General features: G+C 42.2%; 1 protein-coding gene across 1 annotated transcript in view; it reads left to right on the top strand.

The window, feature by feature from the left end:
• Nucleotides 1–18,187, top strand: part of LOC121869163 — a 135,195-nt gene that overhangs the window by 44,853 nt on the left and 72,155 nt on the right. Inside the window, exons 3-4 of the mRNA XM_042370354.1 lie at nt 2,276–2,482; nt 13,317–14,849. Of these exons, the coding sequence (XP_042226288.1) occupies nt 2,276–2,482; nt 13,317–14,849 (1,740 nt within the window). The remainder of the gene's footprint in view (nt 1–2,275; nt 2,483–13,316; nt 14,850–18,187) is intronic.

Raw genomic sequence — 18,187 nt, 5'->3', positions numbered from 1 at the left:
GTGGCCCCTTTGGAGACATCACCTCGTATATTATCCTCGTAATAATTCACTAGAATGTGTGAACCCACAAACTCCTTTACAAAATGTGGAAATGCCAAGGTAACTCGACACAGCCCTCAATGACGCACTAGTTTGGAACATTTCTGGATTTTTGAGTGTAATGGACTGGGGGAGAAATATTTTATACCCGTCGGCTAATGTTGACGACTAGGTGAGGTGGTGTGTCAGGTGAGGGGGTGTGTCAGTGTGTCAGGTGAGGGTGTGTCAGGTGATGGGGTGTGTGGAAGCGAGGTGTGTCAGGCGAGGGTGTGTCAGGCAGGGGTGTATCAGGCAGGGGTGTGTCAGGCAGGGGGTGTGTCAGGCAGGGGGTGTGTCAGGCAGGAGGTGTGTCAGGCGAGGGGGTGTGTCAGGCGAGGGGTGTGTCAGAGCGAGGGTGTGTCAGGCGAGGGGGCGTGTCAGGTGATGGGGTGTGTCAGGTGATGGGGTGTGTCAGAGTGAGGGTGTGTGTGGTTGGGATTGGTGTGTGTGCAAGTGAGTGTGTCAGATGAGGGGTGTCAGGTGAGGGGTGTGTCAGGTGAGGGTGTGTCAGAGTGAGGGTGTGTCAGGTGAGGTGTGTCAGGTGAGGTGTGTGTCGGTGGTGTGTGTGTCAGTTGGGGGCGTGTGTCAGGTGGGCGTGTGTCAGGTGGGTGTGTGTCAGTTGAGGTTGGTGTGTGCCAGTGGTGTGTCAGATGAGGTGGTGTGTCACATGAGGGTGTCAGGTGAGGAATGTGTCAGGTGAGGGAATGTGTCCAGGTGAGGGGAATGTGTCAGGTGGGGAATGTGTGGGGTGGGGAATGTGTCAGGTGGGGGAATGTGTCAGGTGGGGGGTGTCAAGTGGTGTGGTGTCAGGTGGGGGGTGTCCCAGGTGGGGGTGTCAGGTGGGGGTGTCAGGTGGGGGGTGTCAGGTGGTGGGGGGGTGTGTGTCAGGAGTGGGGGGTGTGTCCAGATGGGGTGTGTCAGATGTGGGGTGTGTCCAGGTGGGGGTGTCAGGTGGGGTGTCAGGTGGGGGTGTCAGGTGGGGGTGTCAGGTGGGGGGGGTGTCAGGTGGGGGTGTCAGGTGAGGGGGTGTGTCAGTGGGGGGGTGTCAGGTGGGGGTGTGTCCAGGTGGGGGGTGTCAGGTAGAGAGGTGTCAGGTGGGGGGGTGTGTCAGGTGAGGTGTGTCAGGTGGGGGTGTGTCAGGTGAGGGTGTGTCAGGTGGGGGTGTGTCCAGGTGGGGGGTGTGTCCAGGTGGGGTGTGTCAGGTGGGGGGTGTCAAATTAGAGAGGTGTGTCCAGGTGGGGTGTGTGTGGTGAGGTGTCAGGTGGGGGAGTGTCAGGTGGGGTGTCAGGTGGGGGGGTGTCAGGTGGGGGGGTGTCAGGTGGGGGGGTGTCAGGTGGGGGAGTGTCAGGTGGGGGGGGTGTCAGAGTGGGGAAGTGTCAGGTGGGGGGTGTCAGGTGGGGGGGTGTCAGGTGGGGGGTGTCAGGTGAGGGGGGTGCCAAGTACAGGTAATGAGGTATTAAGTAGTCAGGATAACGAGAGTGAAGGACTTTGATGGGATCCAGTATGTGTCGGGTAACTGTCTCATCTTACTATAAAGGAAAACACTCGAGTAGTTAAAGTATCTCATAATTTATTCAAAGAAAGTATCTAATTATTTTCTCAATATTATATATGTTCCATCACTTTTTAGCGACAATATACTGTACGTGAGACCGGTGACAGGAGGCTCTTGAGTACGTGACAGGAGTAACACAATGACTCGTGGATGTTACGGGTATGTCACTGAACCTGCCTGGTGTCTCATCGTGGTCATTCACTTAATGAAATTTGATCAAAATGAGATAATATTAAGTGAAGTTGAAAGACAATTAAAGAGGAAGTTTAAAATCCAAAATGAAGGCGTTGTGGCCTCGTGGGCGTACAGTACCAATGAAACCATTTGTCGCTACCCCTACGAGGAACAACTGGAACTCTTTCAGAAATTTTGAATATCTATTAATGAAACATACAATTTCTATACATTCTCACACATTCTAAATACTTTATGGTGATATCTGGTGCACTTTATATTAACTGGTTCTACTTTCTTGCGCAGCTTAATATATTTACTTGTCAAAATATTTTCCCAACGCTGCCCAATTATTTAAAATGCATGTATGATGGAGACTGCTGAGATTATCTTCGGCCATGTAATAGTTGAAAAGTCTTGTTTGTTTTTATCCCCACAGCAGTCACACGCTTCTTGTTTCGTCTACAGAGCCGGGGTCGGGGGAGGAAGGGGTCCACTACCGCCTGTCCCCACACCTACTGTCCGACAACGGCAGCTTTGTGAGCGAGGAGGACCTACAACTGACGAAACCCCAGGTGACGGCGTGTGTCTGGGTACGCATCACCTACTTTAGGAGACCCTCAGTGCCTCTCAGCATCGGCAGTAGAGATGCCAGCGTCGGTGACGTCAGTGTAGGTGAGTTGAAAGGGGTGGCAAGGTCAGCGATTTTCCAGATTTTAGAACAGGTCGAATCATAAGCCACTTCTGAAACCCCCCAAATCCAAACACATTATAGGAATTAATCATCAAGGCGACACCCCCAACGTCTGAGGGTTGGCGACTATGGTTCGCCACTCCAAAGGCTTTCAGGCTCTCTGCTAATCTTCCTAGTTTTTGTATCTCTCTGAGGACCACAACTTTCAATTTCATTCATAAATCCCAACATAAGTAAATTTGCTGACGACACTAAAATAGGGTGTGGAATTAAATTTGACGAGGACTTTGCAAAACTACCGGAAAATCTAGAAGAAAAAAAATCTTATGGTCTGAAAAATGCCATATGAAATTTAATGTGGATAAATGTAAAGTATTTAGCCTAGGAGATGTAAACAGAGAAACCAGATACAAAATGAACAGCGTTATAGAGAATTTTAAACCAACACAACAATGTGCATTTGCTCGAAACAAGATTGACAAAGTACTTGGATTCATACAAAGGAATGTTAATTCCAAGACTAGCGAAGTTATCCTAAAATAATGTCTTGTGCTTGTGAGACCTCACTTGGATTATGCAGTTCAGTTTTGGTCACCGTACTACAGAAGAGGATGACAAGACTAATTCGGGGCATTGGGAACCTTGAGTATGAAGACAGACTAAAGCATCTGAATTTGCACTCCCCCGAGAGACGTAGAGTGAGGGACGATGTGATCGAGGTGTATATATGGTAGTCAGGGCTAAACAAAGGTGATATAACAAAGGTACTCAAACTATCCAACCAGGAGCGAACTCTTAGCAATGGTTTTAAATTATAAAAAAAAGTTAGGTATGAGCGCGAAATAGAGTAGTGGATGAGTAGAACAAATTACCGATCATCAACAACAACTCCAACACGCTGGATAGCTTCAAATATAGGTTGGACGGATATGGGTGTAAACGGGGCTGCCTAGTATAGGTCAATAGACCCGCTGCAGGTTCCTCCATTCTTATTTTCTTATATTATCTCAGCATTTCCCTCATATCTTCAATTTACTCATTAGCATCACTACCATCATCTCTAATTGTATGACCAAAGTATCTCACTTTTCTTTTTATATAAACTTTCATTGTTCTTCGTGCTGTTCTAGCCAATCTTAGTACGTTTTCATTTAATTAGTAAAACTAATTTCAAGCACTTTGCAGTAGCACCACATATTAAGGCCTCTTGTCTCCTTCTGGTGTCTGTTAAAGAAAGACAGCAGACTTTTTCCCTTTATAATACGAGTGACAGAAGAAGTCATAAGATGTTGAAATAAGCGATATAAGCACCAGAACTGAAGGACTAGGCAGCTGACTCCTCAATCACGACCCTCTTGGTGGGGGCGACCCCATCCAACGCTGCACGAAAGCTACTCTCCTTCACAAAGATGATTGTCCACAGGGGAGTCACTTTAATTTACTGTATTTTATCATCTACACGGGAATAAACAAAACACACTGAAACAATAGGATTTGATTACTCATTTCCGGTGTAAGATTGTAGAATACAGGCGAGTGTGACAGTCAGGTGAGTGTGGAAGTAAAGTGTGACTGAATATGAGAATCAGGAGGTCCAGTGATAGCTTCCTCTACTATTAATAATCCGGAAAAAAAACATTGGCCTTTTGTCAAGACTCTACATTATCTCTACCTACAGCCTTTTGTTATACGAAATTCCTCTATATTCCGACTTAAGCAACATTCTTGACTTGAGGTGATTACGAATTCAAGATATCGATATGAACACAACACCCATTGACTACAGGGAGGGAGGGCGGTGGCTACTCGTGGCTTACAGTCATTGGATCCATCGACTGGTCTGTGTAGGGTGATATAATGGTGGCGTCTTAAAGAATCTGTGAATCATCGGTTATCATGCCTTGTGTTATCATGTCTTGTGTTTATTTGTTGTTATCATGTCCTGTGTTATCATGCTATGTGTTTATCTGTTAACATAAGAACATAAGAATGAAGGAAACTGCAGTGGGCCTATTGGCCCATACTGGGCAGTCCCGTTTACACCCAACCCCTATTGCTCATATAAGCATCCAACCTATGTTTGAAGCTATCCAGCGCATTCGAGTTAATGATGTTATTTGTTAACTTGTTCCATTCATCCACTACTCTGTTACCAAACCAGTGTTTACCTATTTCGCACCTAAATCTAATTTGTCTAATTTAAAACCATTGTTATGAGTTTGCTCCTGGTTGGATAGTTTGAGTACCTTTGTAATGTTCCCTTTGTTTAGCCCTGCCTTCCATTTATACACCTCTATCAGGTCGCCCCTCACTCTACGTCTCTCGAGGGAGTGCAAATTAAGATGCTTTAACCTGTCTCAATACTCAAGGTTCCTAATGCCCGGGATTAGTCTTGTCATTCTCCTCTGAATTCTTTCCAAGGATTCTATATCCATTCTGTAATACCTGTTGTTGTCGTGTCCTGTGTTATCCTGCCATATGTTATCCGGTAATGTCTTATCATATGCTAGTGGATGTTCTCACAATTACATGTCACTTAGACGACTCTCGGAAAAGCGATTCCGACTTGTATGATTATAGATAAGGATCATCCATCCATCACAAATTCTATTCGAAATACCATTTTTATTAGAGGAATATAAAATTATATTAGGATGAATGAATTACAGGAATACGAGTATATTATAAATTATATTAAGAATATTTTATTATAGAGAATAATAAAAAATATCAATTTTATTAGGAATAATGAAATTCATTGTTATTTATATCAGTAATAACAACATACGACTATTCAGGTTATGAGACGTAGAGCAGCCATAAGCCCGCTCTCATAAAAAACATAAGAATGTACAAAACTGCAGCTGGCCTATTAGCGCCTAAATCTAATTTTGACATTTTTAACACCATTGCTACGAGTTCGCTCCTGTTTGAATAGTTTGAGTACCTTTGTCATATCACCTTTGTTTAACTCTGACTTCCATTTATACACCTCGATCATATCGCCCCTCACTCTACGTCTCTCGAGGGAGTGCAAATTCAGATGCTTTAATCTGTCTCTTTCCTCAAGGTTCCTAATGCCCGGGATTAGTCTCGCCATCCTCCTATACTATATGCTTTCTAGGAATTCGATATCAAGTCTGTAGTACGGTGACCAAAAGTGAACTGTATAATCCAAGTGAGGTCTTGCAAGGATAACCTCGCTAGTCTTGTAACTAATACTCCTTTGTATGAGCCCAAGTACTTTGTTAGCCTTTTTTCGAACAAATACTAATTGGATTAAATACAATGTCTTCTTTGGCCATATGATCTTTTCGAATTGAGAAGATTAGTGTTAACTTGAATGTGCCGTTCATAAATATAATATGTGAAGTGGTCATTCTGTTCACATTCTCGCTGGTGATAAATACAGTATTTATAAGAACTTTTTTTTTTAGCTATAATCGTCTTTCTGGGAATCGTCCAAGTGGGATGACACCATTGTCACGTGTTACTGTAGTCGTGTTGTTGGTCGAGGCGAAAGGGATTTATATACGATCCTTAGATTCATATTTATCTTTCGGCTGCCAGCCGCTTGTTGATGCTGTGTGCCTGCCTTACCTACTACCCTTGGTCGCTGTTGTAATGAGACGAATCTCACAAGAAGAAGATTACATATAGGTAGAATATTGATAGTATAAGAGTATAAAGAGAGGAAGATTTTGGTAGCGTGGCCTTGATAGTTATTTACACTGTCAATACACTTATCTTACGTCTTAAGGGCGACTTCTCAAACACCGCTTCGTTACAACTCTGTATTAATTACGAACATGACATGGACACATTAATAACACCTTCTATTGAAGTTACTAGGACATTATGTTTACGTTACTAGGACATCATATTACGTTACTAGACACTGATTCTCGGACACGAACATGAAATGAATACACTTCCCACGTAAGTAACTCATCCCATGGAAAGCTCTGACAAACACTCACGTGATCTAGGGGAGGCCTAGCAGGTGGTCCTGGGTTGTCTCTATGGGAGACTGCTTAGCTGGGCGCTGGTGTGTTGAGGGCAACTCGCTCCTGACCGGAGGCGGCCGGAGGCGGCTTGCCTCCGGCCCCTGACTTCTCTCGAGCAGGCCTGGTGGTGTAGTAGCTCGCCCTTCTTGGTTACAAGACACACTCTCTCTCTGTCTCTCTCTCTCTCTGTGGCTGCCTGTCTGGGCAGAGGGAGGACTAGGACGTCCTATATATTGGGAGGCGAGCCGTCAGGTTGAGCTGATCGGGGGGGGCGGCGAAGGGTCTCCTTACATTTGCCCTCGCTAATGTAGGGTCAGGTCTGGTCTTTTTCAGAGACTATAAGTTGTATCTTCTGGAGAAATCATCAGGTGGGCCGTGTGATATGAGAGGGGAGCCTGGCTGACCTATAACCCTTGGTCAGCCGCGAGCCACCCTACACCTTTGACCCCCCTAATGTCGGGTCAAGTCTGGACTGTTTCTGAGATGTAAGCTGTGGTCTGACAAACCATCACTACACTGTGGTAACCTCAACTCCACCTCCTCTAAACCCCGTTTTGCCTCCGTGTCTCACGTCAAATAGCCATCGATGACGTCATACCGGCCCGTTTGGTGGATGTAGTGTGTGACTCCGGTAATGTCTGCTGCCCGTCTCTAACATGCCCGTCGACACAAGCGAGAATAACCATTTTCATCTCCTCCAGACGGAAACCAGTGGTGCCAGTCTGTATGGTGTTGAAATTAGTCATTCACATTAAAATTTAGTCAAATAATGAAATTCAGTTTTATGAATAAAATCACTTAAAATTTATTTATGTAGGAAATTAAAAAATCATAATAATGATAATATTCAGATCTTGAAGGCACGGCGCCACTGAACAGAAAACATGTTTTCTGCAGTTTATTTTATTCCTTTTCCCAAAGGTGATACTGTACTCCTTTTATGTGGAAATGAGTTTTAATCCAAGCTAACCTTAATTAATAATAAATAAATACTATATACTAAATAAGTAAATAAATAAATAAAATTAAGCATCTCAATCTGCTTCTCCCTCCATAAAGCGACAGCCTCTACCAGCCTAAGCTGTGGAGTGAAGAACAGTGTTGGGCTTCATTATTACCCAAGACAAAAATATCAGGAACAATGGAGGTATCCTACACAGGCCACTGGCCTCTTTCCCTCGGCATGGCCACCTCTTGTGGGTGGCCATTTGACAAATAAGGTAAAATTCAACACGAAGTGGCCTCTCAATTAGTAACTGTGGTAACCATCCTAATCCCCAGGCTGGGGTCCGCGTGTGAGGAGGTAGGCACAGTAAAGGTTATCATCGTCCATGTTTGTTTACATTTTAACTCCCCCCGTCTAAACGGACCACCGTTTTCGTGACGTCATCGATAGCTTGACAGTACTAAGTCAGCGGTGGCTGTCAAAACGGGCTAGTGTGAACCGTACTTATCACATCACACGACCACCTTAATTAAACAGACAAGAGTGTCTCTCTCTCTCTCTCTCTCTCTCTCTCTCTCTCTCTCTCTCTCTCTCATATAAAACAGTAATCAGTGATGGTACACACAGTAAAAAACACAGTTGTGGTGACCCGGACGTCACCTGCACGATGTACAGGCTTGGCTTCCCCGGGATACACTCGACCTTCATTGTCCTCAAGTGAGGGAGCCAGTACAGACCTCTACCGCGATATGATTGGCAAGGCTCAGCCAATCCTATACCTGACTCTTCACACATGTGAAAGACCTGTCTCCTTTTTTTTCAGATCTGAATATTAGACACCATAATTTTTTTTAAACTTTATTCCCTTAATGATTAAACATCCTGGCCTAACCCCCAGTTAGCGTTAGGGTGTTTAGTTATCAGTTGAAATAAGCTGTGGGGGGCTACTCTTCAGAAGCTCGGTTTTCCAAGATAATTTACCCAACACTCGCAGCTCTCTAAAGATATCCTCGTCTTTGTTGAACACCAGTTTACCAATATCTTTGGTAACCTTGAGTATGATGACATAACCCCTTTTGTCATCAAGTCATCATGCTCGAGTGTTTAAATCATCGTGCTCATGAAGGGCTAACCTTTTCCTTCCCTCAACTGACTCACCTGTCTTATATTTATTCACGTCTATCAATGCAATCTGGTTTATGATCTATCCATCAAATACTACTGGTTCATATAGCAATTGGACTCAGTTATTGGTTCTTATAGGAATTAGACTCATAGCTACTGGTACTTATTGAAGTCAGATCCATCGAAGGAAGGAAAAAATATATATCTGTAATGGATGACGTCAACAGGTCTTATGTGACACAGGCATCATCTATTATTCAATGATCGTCTTTTTTAAGAGGTGAGACGCCGGGAAGGTGTTGTGAGCCGCTGCACAACACCCGTATTGACACGAACGACCTGGCCACATAGTCCAATAATCCTCTCAACACGGATTCTATGGCCATACTTAACAAGAACACTTCTCTAACGTGGATTCTATGGCCATACTGAACAATAACACTTCACTAACACGGATTCTATGGCCATACTTAATAATAACATTTAGGACTGGGACACAATCCTAGTAGTCTCACACCCACCTAGAATTACAGCAAGTTTTAGTGATATAATTTTCACAGTACAAAAAGAGTTTACATGAATCTTTGTAACGTAATACATTTACTAAGAATTTTGAAGATTGACATTCTTAATAACCGTATATTCAGTATATTTAGAAAATCTTCATGTACTTCATTATTTTCTAATTTACTTATTTATAGATTTCTGTTTCTATTATAAGTGAAAGACCGTCACTTTTATGCTTATAATCAGAATAATATTAGTACATTTATACCTTTCACGGAGGTAGAATAGGCAGTTCTCGCTTTAAGTCGAAGTTTTGTTTCCTGAAATCATCGACTTTAATGAAAACCGAAACTCCTGAAAGATGTAATATTATAAGGAGGGGTTCAGGTGCAGGGGTGTTTTGAGGGTTCCGGAAAGGGTAATTTATGGTCTCGTTTCCTCACCTGGTAGTCCTCGTGCAAAATAGTGATGTTCCAACAATTTTCCCCATAAGACTGTAAGCATATGTATACATGCTTCAATGATTTTTCCCCATATTTTGTTTGTAATTCTGACAGGTTTTAGAAGTAAATTCTTCTTCATGCTGTGTAAATACAAAAGGTCCCTCATAGTCTCACTTTAGGTCAATCATGTGAAACGAAATAACTTTGATCAGGGCGACGTTAAGCGAGTACTGTATTGCTGATATAGTACAAGTACATACCCTTACTACCACGTGCACTCTCCCCATAACACACGCTAGTCAAACACCCCTCCCCCCCAATAACACATTAAAACACAAGCGGCAGCACACAGCAAGCCGTCTCCAAGTTTCAGGTCCTATCCGAATTCTCAACTATTTTTCAATATCCATTTACTTGTTCAGCCTTGCCTAACAATACCACTGACCAACAACAATGTGCAGTGGACAAAATTGACGTTTGGAACTGAATGTTATTGTGTACAGAGCGTCTTTGCTTGCCAGACGCATAATACTCACGAAAAATATAAAACGATACATAACACCGAGGCTTTCCGTGTTCAAAAAAGAGCCAGTGTGAGAAGTACCAACCCATGGTCTGTAATTTTTCATCGCAAAAACAGCACAAAGGAAGAAAAAAATATGTTCGTAAAAAATCCTACAATGAAAAATATAGTTTGTACGTTCATATATTGATAAATTTGGGAAAATATATTTTCTTTAACTTGTTATTACGCCATCTGTAACACGCCTTATGGATTTCAAGATTGATGGAGATGTTTTGTAAATTCTCAGAAGCTGCGTGTAACTCCCTCCCACCCCCCCCTACACACACGCACACAGGCACGCATACCAGAGAGAGAGAGAGAGAGAGAGAGAGAGAACTGTTTTGCAATTATTGTTTGTCAACGGCCAAAGCCAAATCTACAGGAAACAAGAGACAAACACTTCACTATTTAACGCACGTATTTAAATGGAGAAAAAAAGGTCCTACAAGGCTTGATTACTCTCCTATAATAGCCTAATTTATTTGGTCACACCCAATGTACATTTTACACCGTCGTTATTCATTCATGTCAGTGTTGTGAGAAAGTCTCATAAATGATTACTGTCAAGACATTGTTTTAACTCGTGTCATAAACATCATAAATTTATAAAACCACAAATATATCAAAAACGAAATTTGGAAAAACCTTGAAAAATCACCCAAATATAATACTATTCAAAGTTACAGTGAAACTTCTATTTAACGAAAATGTGGAGAGGAAAGTCCGTCATATCCATTCTGATAGATGTAAAATATCTAACTAACAGACAAACTAGAGTCTAGATATAAAAGTCTGTTATATCGAGGGTCCGTTAGATGTGAAAACCCCCATTCTAAAGGATGAAATGGAGAGAGAAGTGCGTTATATGGAGGTTTCATTGTACCTCCTTATACAGTACCGTATATGTCAGTTAACAATAAAAATAAAATGTGCTGACTTGACTTTAATAAGACCAAGATTACACTTCACCAGGAAGATTACTCGATTCATTAGTTACAAAGTTCACTCATACAAAAAATTATTTAAAATAATAACTATTATACATTAATTATAATGTGATAGAACGCAAAACAACAAACAACCAAATTAGTCTAATTTAAACACAATTTCTTACTTATTTTTCAAACTAAATTGAAAACAAAAATAAAATAGATACGAGTGCAGATATTTCTGAAAACTTGAAAAAAGGAAGATACAAAAGTACAGTACACGTACGGAACATAAGAACTGAAGCTGGTCTATTGGCCCATACTAGGCAGTCCCGCCCAACCCCTATCGCTCATATCCAGCATGTCCCAGTTAATGATGATGTTCGGTAACTTGTTCCACTCATCCACAACTCTATTTTCGAACCAGAGTTAACCTATCGCGCGCCTAAATCTAAATTTGTTTAATTTAAAACCATTGCTATCAACATAACATAAGAACATAAAAATGGAGGAAACTGCAGCGGGCCTATTGGCCTATACTGGGCAGTCCCGTTTACACCCAACCCCTATTGCTCATATAAGCATCCAACCTATGTTTGAAGCTATTCAGCGGATTCGAGTTAATGATGATATTTGGTAACTTGTTCCATTCATCCACTACTTTGTTTCCAAACCAGTGTTTACCAATTTCACGCCTAAATCTAAATTTGTCTAATTTAAAACCATTGTTACGAGTTCGCTCCTGGTTGGATAGTTTGAGTACCTTTATAATGTCCCCTTTGTTTAGCCCTGCCTTCCACTAATACACCTCTATCAGGTCGCCCCTCGCTCTACGTCTCTCGAGGGAGTGCAAATTAACATGCTTTAACCTGTCTCTATACTCAAGGTTCCTGATGCCCGGGGTTAGTCTTGTCATTCTCCTCTGAATTCTTTCCAAGGATTCTATATCCATTCTGTAATATGGTGACCAGAACTGAACTGCATAATCCAGGTGTGGTCTCACAAGAGCAAGATACAGTTTTAGGATGACCTCGCTAGTCTTGTAACTAACACTCCTTTGTATGAACCCAAGTACTTTATTAGCCTTGTTACGAGCAAAAACACATTGTTTACTTGGCTTAAGGTTCCTACTTATCATTACTCCTAAATCTCTCTCTCGCAGTCGGATTTCTCTATGGCATCGTTGTTCATCTGGTATCTGGTTTCCCTGTTTACATCTCCTATACTGAGTACTTTACATTTGTCCACGTTGAATTTCATCTGCCATTTTTCAGACCATTCGAAAAATTTGTTTAGATCTTCCTGTAGTTTTGCGGAGTCCTCGTCAGATTTAATAACACGTCCTATTTTAGTGTCATCAGCAAATTTGCTTTTGTTGCTGTCTATGCCGATATCTATGTCGTTTATGTATATAATAAATAATAATGGTCCAAGTACTGAGCCTTGGGGAACTCCACTTGTGACGTTGCTCCAATGGGAATTAGTGCCATTAATGCTCACTCACTGCTTCCTGTCCTGTAACCATGCCCTAATCCATTTAAGGATAATACCTTTGATGCCATGTGCTTCTACCTTTCTAGTATGTTATTCTCCTGGTGGGTTTGACTATATGTTGACTTAGGAAACAGCCCTGTCCTTAACTATATTATCGCCCATTTCGTCTACCAAAGGACTAAAAGAGTTATTACACTTAGCTGTTGTTGTTTTATTTATTTTGTTTTTGTTTTTCACCATCAGTTATATAGCTCCTCTCCTCACTTCCTTCCACTGGTCTGTGTTGTCGTCAGACACAGACTCTCCCAGTCTCGTATCATCCCCCTTTATCCTCGAAATCACTTCCTTTAACCTCAAGTTTTTGCCCTTAACCTACCTTTAAGTCAGCCTTCAGAGAAGCACAGAACTATTCACAACTAACACTAGACACAGTTGTACTGTCAGTTAATCCCCGGAAGCTAAAACTGTATTCCCCAGCCAGAACTGGGAAATATTCAGTCACGCGGTGTCTCCAGCTGAGAGGTTAACAATTATACATACTACAACAAATTAATTTATTATTTATACCTACTATCTCATGCAATGTTTTCAGGATCTTCGAAAATTTGGTCGGAGATTCTGTACTCCTGATTATACTCGTATGAGATCAATCAAATTAATTTACAGATGTGCCCTAATGAATGACGTGTGAAATTTCGACATTCTCACACTGGAAGATGTAATCTGAATGTTGTCATGTTTTTGGTTGTCATATAACATGTTCTGCCTTAAATATGTTAACAGTTGTTGCTGTGTGCAGGTGTGGTGCCCCAGGGCGTGTTGCTGCGTCAGGGTCGGGCTGTGTGGGCGGCGGCAGCGGCGGTAGTGCCTCTTTGCTGGTATCACTTCTGCCTGGCACTCACACCCACAACTGTCTCTCTCTTCCTCGACTCGCGCCATCTACTCCAGGTCAACCCCGTCACCGATTTCTTCAAGGGTCAACTTCGGGTTATAATGGGTGGGAGCGTCATCTGGCCTGACCTGTCCCCTTCCACCTTCAGCTTCTCTAAGCCTTCAGACGCCCAGTGGGAGACTCTGCGTGCTTCCAGGGCCATGCACGCTTTCGCAGGGTCCTTTGCCGGGGACCTGGTGGCTCCTAACGTATGGAATAGGGAGTTAACAGACACTGACGTGAAGACCCTGGTCAGCTGTCGAGGTTTATCCCTCAACCCGCCCCTCCCAGCACTCAACTGGCAGCAGCACGGGGAAAACATAACACAAACTTCCATGAACACGAGTGAGCCTTGTAGAAGAAGACTCTTCGATTATTTATTATTTCCAGAACCAATGAATTTTCAAGATAATTATGAATTGTGTGTTAAGTTAGACATGGAAATGATCAGACCCCGTAATGGTGGTAACTATGAGAGTTTGTTTGATGATATCACGAGTTACAGTGCGTGTGGGAGCGGGCGGCGGGTGTTGTGGCTGGGGGATGACGGTAATGGCTGTCCTGCTCTCACCAGATCAGGTCAGGAGTCCGCCCCCTGCTTCTCTCAACTGTGTGGGGGGTGCCAACTCCCGCCGCCTGGGAAACATCGTTTATTTATTATGCGAGGATTATGTTCTCTCCCCAATACAGACTTGGCCTTCATGGCGGCGTCTAGCACGTCTGCTCGCCTCTACTTCCAGGGAGTAGAGCGTTATAACATAACGTCAGTCCAGGACACGTGGGAACTCCGTGACGGGGCCACGGGTGACATACTGGCCTCCACAAACGGCACTGATCCACTCGGGATTCGTAAGTGGCAGGTGACTTCGGATTTGTGTGGTGTCAGTGCCAAGCAGGTGGTGGGGGCGTCGCTGACTGCCTGTGGGAAGCATCAGGCACTGTGTAGGTCGGGGGAGTGTATATCCCTGACGAAGCGCTGTGACGGCTACCCTGACTGCCCTGACGGCTACGACGAAAAAGAATGCCAGCCAGTCCGACGGCCAGAAGGTTATCTAATAAACTCTCCTCCACCTCAGCCGCCTGTTGACGTAGGTCTTACCATAGAAATTACACGGGTGGCGTCAACGGAGCCGCTGACGGTGCTGCTCTACACCAAGCTCTCCTGGGAGGATCCGCGTCTCACCTTCGCCAATTTGCGTTACGACACAGATATCCCTGTGCCTCTGAACTCCATAATGTGGCGCCCCCGTCTCCTAGTTTTGACGCCGGGAACAGCAGCGCCCGAGGACCTACTGAAGAAGTCGCAGGCCACGTCTGAGGAGCAGGGAGAGGTTAGCGCGTCCCTCACAGTTCGTACCATCGCCCAACCTATCCCAGACAACAGGTCCACGCCAGCTATTGGTGAGTAAATAATCTACTACTTTATTGCCGTCTTACAAATAGTTTAACAATAATTTTTTGGAAACTGAAAGTGGTGTATTTTAACAAACTCTGTTTACGGAGCGGCCAAACGTGTCTCCAGCTCCTGCCCTTAGTAATTAAACTACAGTCTATAGAAGCCTTCAGTCAGTCCTCATTAAAAGAGAAAGATGCACATAGTTGGTGAGTGAGTGTGACAGTGTTCCCGTCCTTCCCTGTAACACACACACACACACACACACACACACACACACACACACACACACACACACCAGGTCACAGCACTTAAGGGCCGAGTATCAGCAAAAGACCCCAGAGGTGCCATTGACAGACAAGTCTCCGGGGGTAGTTCTCACCAGTCATCATTATCGTCCCTTGGTGTTGTTCTTAGTCTCAAAATGATTACCGTGAGTGTCTGCCATGATAAACCATGATAAAATAAAAATTACCCAAATGGATAAATAATTAAATAAAAAATCATTATTGGACAAAGGAAGGCTATGGGTAAGAGAATCAATCGTGGTGAAGTTTACTTCCGAAATTATTATAAAGTATTGGCCAGTAAGGGTTAAGACAGAGATAAGAAAAGCAAAGAGAAATAGTGAGCTAAAAGTTGCAAGGGAGGCGAAGTTAAACCCTAAGGGATTCTTCCAAATGTATCAAACTAAAACACGAGACAATACAGTCAGATACCAACGAGCTAACTGATAACGACAGAGAAATGACCAATAATCTGAACAGATATTTTTCATCAATTTTCACAACCGAAAATTAAAAAAAAAATACCAGAGGCACCAACTATATACAGAGATAGTGACGAAAATATATTACGCGAGATAGTAGTGACTAGTAACTGAAACCTAAGAAGTCCTGAGGCCCCAACGATATTATTGCCAGAGTATTAAAATAAAAACTTAGTATGCCCTTAGCAAACATGGTTAACATGTCATTAAAACGGGTGTAGTACCAGAATCCTGGAGGATAGCGAATGTGATATCGGTTTTCAATATTCTCTAAATACCATCCAATCAGTTTAACATCAATTGTAGGAAAAAACTGGAAGCAATAATTCCAAACTGAATTCGAAATCACCTCGAGAAACACAAATTGATCAATGATTCCCAGTATGGCTTCAAAATGGACGTTCGTGTCACATAAATCTATTATCATTCTTTTCGTTGTATTCGAATCAGTGGATGACGGACACGATTACGATGTGGTTTACCTTAAATTTAGCAAAGCCTTGGACAAGGTTGCCCCTTGAAAGACTGAAAAGTAAAGTGGATTTTGGCGTGGTTACAGGTCGGGAAACAATGAGTCAACATTAACAGCACTAAATCCGATTAGGCTAACGTCACAAATGGAGTACCCCAAGGCTCAGTACTTGGACCATTACTATTTATTACATACATAAACAACATAGATATAGGCGTAGACAGCAATATAAGCAAATTTGCTGACGACACTAAATTAGGACATGTAACTAAATCTGACAAGGACTCTGTAAAATTTTCCATAGGAAGATCTGAAAAAAAAATTTCACATGATCTGAAAAATGGCAGACTAAATTTTACTGTGAAAAGTGTAAAGTATTTAGCCTAGGAGATGTAAACAGAGAAACCAGCAATCAAATGAACAACGTTGATATAGAGAAATCCGAAAGCGGGAAAGATTTAGGGGTAACGATAAGTAGGAATCTTAAACCAATACAAAGGAGGATGGCAAGACTAATCCCGGGTATTAGGAACCTTGATTACAGAGACAGATTAAAGCCAATAAATTTGCACTTCCTCGAGAAACGTAGAGTGAGGGGCGACATGATAGAGGTGTATAAATGTAAGTCAGGGTTAAAAAAAAAAAGGTGATTTAACAAAGTACTTAAATTAATTATCCAACCAGGAGCGAACTCGCAACAATGGTTTTAAATTAGACAAATTTAGATATAGGCGAGATACGTAAACATTGGTTTGGAAATTGAGTAGTGGATGAGTGGAACAAGTTACCAAACATCATCATTAACTGGAACATGCTGGGTAGCTTCAAATATAGGTTGGGTGATATATGAGCGATAGGTGGCCGGTAATAAAGTCACAGGAAAAAAAGTCACATAAAAAAGTCACAATTTTGGCTAGGAAAAAAAGTCACAGGTAAAAAAGTCACAATTAATTTATGGTGGCCGGTAATAAAGGCACAAGAAAAAAAGTCAAAAAAAAAAGTCACAATTTTGGTTAAGAAAGAAAGTCAGGTAATCAAAAAAAAATATTCAAGTCAGTCACAGTTTATTTAAGTACCATAAACAATTAAAGTAATAAAACTGAAAATATTTTAATTCAGTTATTAACTGGCAATACATTGACAACACTATTTATATATGATGGCATTACATGTATGTGAAAACAAATCACGTTTTGTTCAATATCTTAAGCACAGTAAGGTAATCAAACAAAAATATTTAAGTCAGTCATTTATTGACAGTACATGACATGTACAGATTGAAAACAGCTTACAGAATATCATGGCATTACATGTATATTCAGTGTTTTTAATGCTGATGATTAAGACGAATATTCCAGCCCGATTATACAAAGAATCTAATGTTTTTGTTCTATTTTATAATTTTTAAGCGAAACTCATTAATTTACCATCAGTTCTGCATATTCCTTTACTGAAACTGATTGACATATTAACCTTAAAAAATGTGAGAATTCGATAGTTAACTTTTCTTTTTTTCCTGTGACTTTTTTTCCTGTGACTTTTTTCTGTGACTTTTTTACCTGTGACTTTTTTTTTACCTGGATTCGAGCGATAGGGGTTGGGTGTAAACGGGGCTGCCCTGTAGTGGCAGTTTCCTTCATTCTTATTTTATCTTTTTATAACCTTGTACTGGGAGGATTTGCCTTACGTCGTCTCTAGGTTTAGACACCTATATTCACCCTATTCTCTCCGCCGTGATGTTGCATCTTCATTTCGCCTCTATTGCTATTTTTTATAGCTTATCATCCTGCACACCTGAACACCACAACTTTTGCAAGCTTAAAGACGCCAGACCTGACCTATCCTGACCTAATCCACCCTGACTTAACGTAACCTAACATTACCTTAACTGGCTTAATCCAACATCACTTGATCTGACATGACCTGTACTAACCTGACCATACCTGACCTCTACACACACTCTAGACACCTGACCATACTTAACCTAACTGTTTAATAATAGTCATCACGGTGTGGGCAGACAGTGTTATTCCACATCTTACCTGGTGAACGTAAACACAGGTAGGAGGAACTTGAATGAAATATGACACCGTGATCTTGACCTA

Source organism: Homarus americanus, unplaced genomic scaffold (genome assembly GCF_018991925.1).
Source record: "Homarus americanus isolate GMGI-L3 unplaced genomic scaffold, GMGI_Hamer_2.0 scaffold25467, whole genome shotgun sequence".
Lineage (NCBI taxonomy): Eukaryota > Metazoa > Arthropoda > Malacostraca > Decapoda > Nephropidae > Homarus > Homarus americanus.
Note: the sequence above shows the minus strand (reverse complement) of the source record. Positions and strands in the feature narration are given on the sequence as shown.